Raw genomic sequence first — 11177 nt, 5'->3', positions numbered from 1 at the left:
CTTGGGCTGATTTACAAACAACGTTGGTACATCTTTTGATTTCTGCCTTCAATATAAAATTTTGCCTTTACCTGTAATTCAAAATCCTGTCATTTCTTTTTCAGGTTTAATTCAATGTGCGCTGGTATGAACCGCTCCATTACCCAGTTAAAATCGCAATGGAGCCTCATAAAAATCAGTGCGAAGAAAGACAAGACCATTGCTAGGCAGGCTCAAATTAAAACTGGCGGTGGTCCACCATTATCAGTGCCTGACGATAGGGCTGATGATATAGCATCTTGGTTGCCCAATGAATTTGTAGTCGATGTTAACAGATTTGACTCGGACTCAAATAAAAGTGAATTAATTAACATTCAAGAGGAGGAATCAACTCAAAATACGCAAGATCAGGAATTGATAAATAATGAAGAAATCCAATATGAATTGGTGGTACTTGATGAAGAAATAGAAGATACACATGCTTGTACTACTAGAGGCATATTGGAAGATAAAGAAAATAAAAAAGTAGAGGCAAAAGAAAATAAAGCAAAACCTAATTTTAAAGCACCAGCAATCAAAAAAAAAAGGAAACTGTTAAACAAAGAAGGCTTAATTGATTTAAGCAAAGTTAGGATTTCCGAAATTGCAGAAACAGAATCAAAATGCCGGATTGAACTGCATGAAGTTCAAATGGAAAACGAACGGAAGAAAGGGAGAAACTTGGATCTTGAGCATCAATTATTACAGGAAAAACTTAAATATTACACTCACATTAATAAAGAATAATAAGTCTTTTGATGTTAAAGTTTTTCAAGTACTAACAGATTCTAAATAATAAGTTAGTTCCTCCCTTACTTCTGTTTGTTTTTAATTTGTATTTTATGCAGTTCCAATCCGCATTTTGATTGTGTTTCTGCAATATATTTAGACGGCTATGAATATGTTTACTAGTCATAACTTAATAAGAGTTTGAGATTACTATTAACTAGCTGTTGCCCACGACTCCGCCTGCGTAGACTACTATTTCTGTAACCTACAGGATCTGTGCATTTTTCCAGGATAAAAAGAAGCCTATATGTTATTCGAGACTATATAATCTATCTGTTTTAGCAATTTATTTGTTTATAAGAATTGAACTGTGATTTTTAGTAAGTAAGTTTAATAATTGTACTTAAATTAGTGATATAAAGTAAATACACATATGCCTAGTCACAAACATTCGCCTTTATAATAATAGTGTAAATTATGGTTATTTTGTTTTAAATGTAGAAGGTTGATAACCTCCGAATAGAAACGTTTATACTTAAGCAATTTCTTTGTTTTAAAGAATTGAACTGTGATTTTTAATAAGTAAGTTTGTTGAAACTAATTGTACTTAAATTAGTGATATAAAGTAATTTGTTTTGAATTTTTGCAGAATAATTGCTTTTTTAAAGAGAACTACAGGTTTTGTTTTTGTGATAGTAACAAATTGGACTGAAAATTGAAATACAGGTATTTTTCAATCAAATATTCTTTTTATTTTCATTAAGATGCCAGGAACAGTATCTGAAAAATTAAAATACAACATTTTCATGAACTCAAATGACATTACATAAAAGTAAATCGTTGGAATTTATCAAAATGTATTTTAGTACCATTCAAAAATGTTGATTTATAAAATTTTGTAGTATCAACTGCGACCTACGCCTCAACAATGAAGGTCGGTTGTCGTGAACACTGTTCTCCGTCGAAAGTTGCGGAGTTACAGGGACCTGCTCCATATGTTGTTCTGAAAAATATTATGAATTTGTCAACATTTTGTCATAAAGATTTGTATTCCTTATGTACAGTCAAATTGATAACATTTACCTAACAATGTGTCATTCATATCAATGGCTATATTATGTAATACAGCCAATGCTATGATCACAGCTTTTCCATTTTGGAGGCTTACTGGTAAACCATGGAGTAGGCATTGGAACCGCTGCTTCCACACCCCAAAACACCTTTCAACAGTGTTCCTAGTTGAGATGTGAGCATTATTGTATGCTTCTTCTTCTGGACGACTAGGCCTTAAAATAGGTGTAAATAGATATGGCAGAAGAGGGTAGCCCGAATCGCCAATAAGGCGTCCTCTAAACTGCCTATCCTCAAATCGTTGTTTTATATTGCTCTCCATAAAAATTCGACTGTCATGTGTACTGCCTCGCCATCTAGCCACTATATCCATTATTTTGAGGTCAGCATCACAGACAACCTAAAATAAAAAAAACAGTATCCTGTAGGTAATCCATCCAATAATATAGTGTTGAATGTTGCTAAAATTTAGATCATACAAAGTAAAAATTATAGACATTATTAAAACAAATCTTTCTCTGTTGTAAACTGTATAAAATCAAAATATATTTTACCTGAACATTCAGGGAATAATAGCCTTTTCTATTAATATAGTACTGGGCCATGTCACCTCCGGTTTTTTTAATTTTAATGTGGGTGCAATCTATGGCTCCTATCACCCCAGGAAAATTTTTAATTGCTCTAAATTTGGCACTAATTCTTTCCTGCTCTCCTATAGTGATAGGCATTTTGATGAAGGAATTTGCCTTATTCGCGATTGCATGCGCGACTCTGGCGCATATCCGGCTCACTGTCGGCTGACTTAGGCCATGGAGGTCACCAGCATCATCTTGTACCTGAAAATGTATGAAAATAATTATAGCAGCCACGACAAAGGGATAAAATAAAACACTTTTTTGTGCTTACCTCACGACGTCCCCAACATCTTATGGCCACTAAAACTTGCAGTTCAGGACACGTGCCACCACCTCTAGCGCTCTGAACCAGATCATCTTCCACCAAATCTATGATGGTGCGCACTGTGTCCTTATTGAACCTATATTTTATTTTAAAATTTAGGTCCCGCAAATCGAATGGGTTGCTTCGTTGGCGGTAGAGCTTTCTACGTCGCGCTGGGTCGGCATTATTGGCTAAATGCACAATTGCATTTATAGCATTCATTTTCACAAGCAAGGATCACAGCAAGGATATTTTGAATAAATAAACCAACGAAGTGACATTCATATGAAATGACATTTATAAAAGTTAGGTTAAAATAGGTTTATTAGAGCTTTAAACAAGGCCCGAGCTCTCGATAACTTATCACACAGTTATAAGAGGATTTTAGCGCTAAATGACGATTATGAATAACAATTTTTATCAAACGTTTTATAAACCTCTAATAAGCATTTGATAAAATGTGAAAAATGATTATGAATAAGACCGTACATGTCTTCAAAAAGCGAGTGAATGGAATTTACTGGGTAATCTTGCTCTATCTTGGATCTCATTAACATTTATCTATAAGTGTGATTGAAGTCAAAAGTAAACTCGATGTTACACAATATAAACACCACTTGATACTATTTTAATTCAAATAATGTGTTATTGTGATAGATTGAACATTAATTTCTTTATCAACAATTTGAATAAAGGTTCTGAAATTTTCAAGTAGGTACCTGAGTGTCATAAAGAGCAGCAATTTCCTAATCCAATGTTTTTTATCAGATTCAGTATCTGAAAACCAGATCGCAGATTGGACAGAATTAAACATTACCGCACTATGCAAACCGTGAACGACGATAGCTAGAGCTGGGCATTTGCCAACTTTTAATGAATCTAGTTGTAAATTTTACACGTAATGGAATAACTAACTAGTAAAATAATGCACTGAATTCCCTCAGTTGGAGTTGAATTTGTGCTTAATCTTGCTGCTAGTGATGTGACTTGTTAATTGACTCTTCACTTTATCGATATGTTTTTATTACTAACCAAAAAGATGAAATCGACAATGAATCTAAGCGATTACTAAATACCAAAAGAGCTCTATTACATATTTCACTTTTTATGTAAGTATTTTTATTAATATGTACTTCCCTCTAACGCTTTGCAACTGTAAGCTACTTGGATTAAATGTTTTATTATAATAATATTTTGGTAGTGAATAATATGACACGAACTTAGTATTTTTTAATATCCTCATTCTACTGTGCTCGTCTCGTATTATTATTGTGCCGTATTATGAAGTGCTTACATACTTTTATCGTAACACAATATTGATGGCTCCTACGTTTACTGGCGTAAGTAAAAAAATAGATTTTATACTATATTACTGGCTACTTAAATGGCCCTCCTGTATAAATCTATTTTTTTCACTTACGCTAGTATACGTAGGAGCCATCGATATAGTTTATCGACCGTTGCCTTCACTGCTTGCGTCTCCCAAAGGGAGTGTTTTTAGGCCGGTGTCGGCGGCGCTGGCAAAGCGTCAAAGGGGCTATTTCAATAATTGCATCCATTATTGCACCTAATATAACTTGCGTGGTGACTAGACTAGGCTTTATCTTATGTAAGCAATTTTGCAGCTGCTACATCCTTATCTAGATATCGTTCGTTCGTTCGTTTCAGCCGAAAGACGTCCACTGCTGGACGAAGGCCTCCCCCAAGGATTTCCACAAAGACCGGTCCTGCGCCGCTCGCATCCAGGCGCCTCCCGCGACCTTCACCAGATCGTCGGTCCACCTAGTGGGAGGCCTGCCCACGCTACATCTTCCGGCTCGTGGTCGCCACTCAAGAACCTTCCTGCCCCAGCGGCCGTCAGCTCTACGAGCTATGTGCCCTGCCCACTGCCACTTGATTTTAGCGATTCTGTGGGCTATGTTAGTCACTCTGGTCATATCTAGATATGCGGCACTAAAAATAAATATTTAATTGGTGCTTACAAAACCAACTCAACTTTTACTAATGAATTCCTTTTACACCATGCCCTATAATGATACATACAAACACATTATTATCACGTAAATAACTCTTGTTTGCGCTACACTTACACTCACCTACACTTTGCTTTATATTTAATCAACTCTCGGCCGTCATTTACATACACGTCGTTCCCAAACATGAAATTGTACACACTTTTCTCTAATGACATACAAACACAGTCACCAACGGTCTATGGGCGCGATAAAATCGTCAGCAGCACTAAATATCACGCTTAAACCTCGAATAAACACCTTTATATCGTTTGAACAAGGTTTACTATCTTTGTGACGGTTGAGCACACTGTACGGCCCGACTCTCCGTTGACGTAAACCTATCTGCATACAAATTATAAACCGCTTACATCTGGCGTACGAATTGAAACCTTACTTACACATGTTACGTTTCCTAATGCGATGTTCGTTCCGAGTCCATGTTCAGAGGAACCCGTGTTGTAGATGTCATACGTAAGTTGACAGATGTCGAGTGCCGAACGCTGGATATTGTTTTGTATTGCGAAGGATGGTCTGGTCAAGTGTAGTGATTGGGCCATCTTTATTGTGAAAGGATTCGGCTCCTATTGTATTTTTGATTTATGAAGCTCGCCTATTGTTGGACCACGTTTCCATCATTTACTTGACTGGGATACAGTTTGTGCGTCTGACGCAATTCTTTTATTCATTTCTAGTATCTTTCAGTGTTGTCCGGATACAAACAAAGCATCGCAGATAGTAAAATCATGCATGATCATTCGATGTTGTTAAGACATAAATAAAATACTAGACTGATTAAACTAGACTGACACTTTTACCTGGTCGCGCCTAAAGCTATGTTTGAAGGTTGATTTGGGCCACTTAAATTTTGTGAACCCAAGTTTAGAATTCATTTTGTACTAAGTATGTAGATACATTTCTTGTGAATGAGTGTATATTTAAACAAAATAACTGTCTTATGCTCTACAATGAAGCATTTGAAAAAGCATTTCTTGATAAGTACCACATTAGAATTTGACTCAAACTTCTACGTCACCTAAACGTTATTCTTTTGTTTTCCGCCTCAAAAGTGACGAGTGCAAAATGTATTTTTAAAATGACTGTAATTTTTATACACGCAACTCGAGCTCGAGTGACGTGAAGAGCGATCGTTTCGTAGTTGTTACCGCTTTGTGACTGTGACGCGGAAACCGAATGTTTTAGCGTTTTGTGAAGCACGCTCGTGAACAAAGAGGGAGTAGGTACGTCATAAACGTGTTGATAAATATATTATATTTTAGTGGAGTAAGTACAATTTACTGGGTTAATCTGTTAAAAAATATACTTACTAGGTACTTTACGTGACTACTGAAACAGAGATTTTTTCTTTTGGGGATTTTACCTAAGTTCATTCAAACCTATTAATTTGAACTATTTCTACACGGGTAAAATGCTCTATAAAAAACGTTTAAGATTGTAGTAGTATTTTTTCTGCTAATGGACTTTTCAAAAGAGCTTTTAAAAAATCCAATCTGAAAAATCGGTGTAGACAGCGCAAAAAATAACCACATCAATTAAGGTACCATGACTGTATGTGACAACACTCAAAACCTGTAACGTATTTCCACGAAATACCAATTTATCGGCACTGGCATGTATTCGAGATCAGATAACTGCAAATACTATATCTCGCTCCATAAACGTTCTAACTGCCCCGAGCAATTATCGCAACAACATCATCAGGGCCTGCTGTCAACTCAGAGAAACGGAATCCAAATGAAATTCAAAATCCGAACCCAATATGTAATCTGCAAATGATGCTGACTGCGGGCCCGCTAATTGGGACTTTATGCCCTCGGAATACGGGCGTTCGTCATGCTGACAGCCCGCACGTCATTGCCGTCACATTGACGGAGTTGACTCGTCCGCGTTTGAGATCGTCGTTAGCTTTGCGTTATGGTCGCTTTGATTAGTTTGGTTTGCGCTGCTGATGTTTTTCGTATAGAAGGATGCTGCAGGTTTAAATAGAATTGAGAACGAGTTCTGCTGTAACGAGTAACGAAGCTCACTACGTCCAAAAACTAAACTACACAATATGGCTATGTCAGAAGTAGTTTTGAAACGTCAAATATCGAACTTCTTTTTCGAATAGATTCGGTTTATTTCGTAGAAGCCAAAAGTAAGTTAAAATATTATCGTATTCTTAATTTCTTTCTGAATCTCACTTAACACCAGGTGCGATTGCATTGCGGTCAAATACCTGCCTTGTTATGCATAAAAAAATACAGTCGAACGATTGGACAGAGGTGGCTTAGTTACAGGATTACTTTGGCATTTTTTGAATAGGGTTCTCTAAAAAAATGCCAATATTAACTAGTTAAAGTCTAGGTTAATAGTAAAAAAAAATCTTTCATCATATCCATCAATAGCTATCAACAGCTAGACTCACAAAAGAGTTGGCAAGCGAATCGAAAGCGCAGAAACTTGCTGCCGGCGTCAATGCCAGCGCAGATCAGTGTTGCTTTGTGTCTCTTTGCCTTCGTTTTGCAGGCGCGCGCCAGGTGTTGTGAACTTTATTGAAGCGCTTGGGGACAGTTCACAATGATAGAAGGACATAAACGAGAAAATGTAGCTATGTAGGTAAATGAAGCATTTAGCATGAAATGACTTTTTTAGATTTGCGACGGTTTGCGTATAGGACCGCCTAGTGGTTACGAAAAAATTTTAAAATGAAAAGACGTTATCCAAATTGTCAGAGTCACATAAGCTTAGGTTAAACCTAGCATAACAACCTAAACAATGATAACTAAATAAATAGATACATATGATGTAAAGATTAAGAGTAAATTTGTAAACCCTTTGTCCAGCAGTGGACGTCTTTTGGCTGAAACGAGCGAAAGAAAAGTAAATTGTTTTATTATTATTATCGCCGTTATTAAAATATTATTTACCCATAAACTTGAAAGATTCATCATCTCTATCCTTATTCTATGACATCGTCATCATAACATCTAATGGACAGTCAACACTAATCAGAAAATAGTGAAAATGACTTTTACTGAAAAGGGGAACACTCGCTCCCGTCAGTGGCAACAGAAAGGGATCGATGTGGCTTTGTGTCTTTGTCCGAGAGACTGCGCTGAAGTTTATTGCGGCGTTTGAGCCGCGCCTCTGTGGCAGTACTGGCACTGCCGCATACCTGTGATTGACGTTTGTGGACTGGAGACGTACTTGGGCTATTGTCGATTCGCCACAGAATCGATACGTCACGAAAAAAAACATATACAAATTCGTCTTTAATAAATAACGTAAGGAATTTTGTAAAGGGTGACGAATCGACAGTAATCCACGTACTTCAATCAATGACCGATGACAGTTTTTGTTCTAAAGACTAGGTATTTACCGAAGTATTTACTAACTAGTTTGAAAATTATAAATAACTTGAAAAAATCGAACTGGCTAAGGCGGGAATTGAACCCAGTTTGAGATGCGACTCTTAACGCTAAAAATTAAATAACTATATTTACTAACTAGATTTATAAACCGTATTTTCTACTTTTTAGCTAGCTTAGGAAGTGTATGCCAAATCCTCCATAATTCAAAAGACTGCGGGATGTGTAGTGAAGATTAAATAAACCTTTAATGAAACATCAACATTCGAATGATGAGTTACTTAACACTGATTTAATGTAATTGTAATACGCGCTACCTTTGTAAATAATTAGTACATAGGTCAATGTGGTCGCTATATTCATACACACGTTTCCTGAGGACCCACTCATCAAACTTTTAATTAGGTGTCATTACCATCTCCTCATTACCAGGTCCACTTGAATTATAATTACTCAGTTAGCAAATCTACTCACTTTAAATTACGGTTTGAATTCGCTCAACTCAGTTTAACTGCTGTTTGTACAGTCAATTATATTGTTTCAAGGTTTGTAAATAAGGTCGAAAAATAACAAAATTGTACCTACATGGCTAAAATACTATTTTCACAAAGGATAAGTTGAAGCCAAGTAGTTGGGAACTAATTATATTTCAATCATAAGTTTTTAAAAGTCACAATAAAAATAAAAAGCTACAAAGTATAAAAAAAATACTGTGAGTGTTGAAATGACTCAAATTTTTCAAATTATTTATTAGAATGTCGGTAATTTTCAGGGCATTTTCACGTCGCAAATACAGCTTGCCCTACCACTACTTCGGGACAACATATCAGCTGTAAAAGTGTAAAAAAAACAAATTTCTCCTAAATCCATGAAGGTCAGACCTTACCTGCTGACCGTACATATCTGCCTGTCACGTGCCCGTCAGTTTAGAGCACGTTAGGGTTCCGTATCATGAGGCTTGCGACGGCCCCCATCCACGAAATTACAATCGCACTGCGGCATGACAGATGGATGGACGTGGGGCTCATAGCTAGACCTGTTCGAGCTAGATTCTGTGAATTAAAGGCACTTATGAGGATCAGAATTTATCGATTGGCATAAAATATTTTGAGGCTGTTTGTCAATTGTCATAACACCTAGTAACAGTAGTCAGGTGAATGCTTTATTTTTTATAGCACTCAAAAGGCATTTTAAGGCTGGGTTGCACCATCTTACTATAACTTTGACAAACGTCAAAAATCTGTCAAACTCCATACAAAAAACATCAGTAGGTATATCAGCACATTAGGTTTTATTACCAAAGAGTTAGGTACTCGATTAGGTTCATATTTTTGATTATAGTTATTATCCTTAAAATCCTTTCTTAAAATGTTTTATGCAGATTCAACTCGATAAAGTATTTTAGTAAAAATATTCCAAATTAAAATGTGTTATTTTCATATTTGCATAATATTCCAGTAACAGTTTTTCCATTATGACTGGAGGAAGGATGAGGAGCTGCATAATATTTAGTTCAAAGATGCTAGCAGCAGCAGCTTTGTCCTCTGGCTTCCACAGATCTAGCTTTTAGGGCAGCCCTTCCCAAAATTTAGCAGATACACTTTGCAAACTTGTAAAATCGAATGTTAGTATTAAAGTTATTTTTCGTTATGCATCGTAATAACCTACTGTACATAAATAAAAACTAGTCTCGAAATATTTACAACAAATAAAGTAATTGTACTCGTTGCATATGATGCAAAACTGTGAGGATTTTTAAAGAGAGAGCTTAGTAAAACAAAAACTAATCTTCTACTTAAGCGATTGTAGTGTGGAGGTTTCATTTAAATATCTCTATATTATGTGTAATCTCAACGATTTCATTAAGATTAATATATTCAGTAATATTTTAAACGTTGTGTTTGTAATTTTGTAAACTTTACATTACTGAAGTTCTTTAACGCCCTTGGGGGGTATCACAGCCACAGGTTTGACAGCCACTGTCCTCCGACACCTCATTAGCATACTGGCGGCTAATCTATACTTATAATAAATCTGTAGAGAGGTCAATTCTGTACAAGAAATATATCTTCAAAATAACTATCAGGGGGTGATTAGTGATCGATACTGATGCCAAAAATGCAATCAGTAAAATTTTTGTCTGTCTGTCTGTCTGTCTGTCTGTCTGTCTGTCCGTCTGTATGTTCCTTATAGAAACAAAAACTATTCGACGGATTTCGACGAAATTTGGTACAATTATTCTCCATACTCCTGGGCAGGTTATAGGATACTTAGGAATTCCCACGGGAACGGGAATTAGCGGGAAAATCCTTTTGTAAGAAAAATCTAAACCGCTTAAGTTAGACGCTTGAAATTTGGCATGCAGGTATCTTAGTAAACTTTTAAAGCTTAGTTACAATAGGATATTGCAAAATTACCACGGAAACCGGAGTTAGCGGGAAAATCCTTTAGTATGAAAAATCTAAACCGCTTAAGTTAGAAGCTTGAAATTTGGCATGCAGGTACCTTAGTAAACTTAAAGCTTAGTTACAACAGGATATTGCAAAATTCCCACGGTAACGGGAGTTAGCGGGAAAAAACATTTGTATGAAAAAATCTAAACCGCGTAATATACGAAAGGGGTAAAACGGGATCCACGCGTACGAAGTCGCGGGCGGCCGCTAGTTCTACATAAAACAGGAGCAGGTCATCCCGCTGCAGACGCATTGTCCCCGGCTGATCCCGGCGCGGGATGGCGTTATGCTCCTTTTGGATTGGATCCCGAGTCTTGGGGTTTGTTTATTTGTACGTTTGCAGTGGAAAGGAAAATAAGCAGTAGTTTCGGTGGGTTTAATGTGTAAAAAATAGTGTCGCGGACACAATAATAAGGTTTTGTTTTGCTGAGATTTTGAATAGAACAATGCAGCTGTTGAAAATTGAATTTTTGCTTCAAATTCATATTCTTTCACACCTATGGGTTATACACAATTTTGAGAACATCCTGTCTTTATCAGTATCATAATAATCAATGTAACGCGGCAACGCTATTTTATAACGT

General features: G+C 36.4%; 1 protein-coding gene across 1 annotated transcript; it reads right to left on the bottom strand.

Moving 5' to 3' along the window:
* Positions 1-1474: 1474 nt before the first annotated feature.
* On the bottom strand, positions 1475-3057 carry LOC135079188 (putative nuclease HARBI1). The gene is made up of 5 exons (XM_063973776.1): positions 2725-3057; positions 2373-2654; positions 1831-2218; positions 1617-1750; positions 1475-1527 (listed from the first exon to the last, which is right to left on the bottom strand). Exons 1-4 carry the CDS (start codon positions 2977-2979, stop codon positions 1620-1622), a joined length of 1056 nt encoding a protein of 351 aa, XP_063829846.1. The 5' UTR covers positions 2980-3057; the 3' UTR covers positions 1475-1527; positions 1617-1619.
* Positions 3058-11177: the final 8120 nt, after the last annotated feature.

The sequence above is a fragment of the Ostrinia nubilalis genome, chromosome 16 (genome assembly GCF_963855985.1).
Source record: "Ostrinia nubilalis chromosome 16, ilOstNubi1.1, whole genome shotgun sequence".
NCBI classification, from domain to species: domain Eukaryota; kingdom Metazoa; phylum Arthropoda; class Insecta; order Lepidoptera; family Crambidae; genus Ostrinia; species Ostrinia nubilalis.
This window is presented reverse-complemented; position numbering and strand designations above follow the sequence as displayed.

Coding starts and splice junctions, on each gene's coding strand:
- LOC135079188 (XM_063973776.1), bottom strand. CDS start 2,979: ATGAATGCTATAAATGCAATTGTGCATTTAGCCAATAATGCCGACCCA. Junction 2,655..2,724: donor GATGTTGGGGACGTCGTGAG/GTAAGCACAAAA, acceptor ATACATTTTCAG/GTACAAGATGATGCTGGTGA. Junction 2,219..2,372: donor ATTATTCCCTGAATGTTCAG/GTAAAATATATT, acceptor TTTTTATTTTAG/GTTGTCTGTGATGCTGACCT.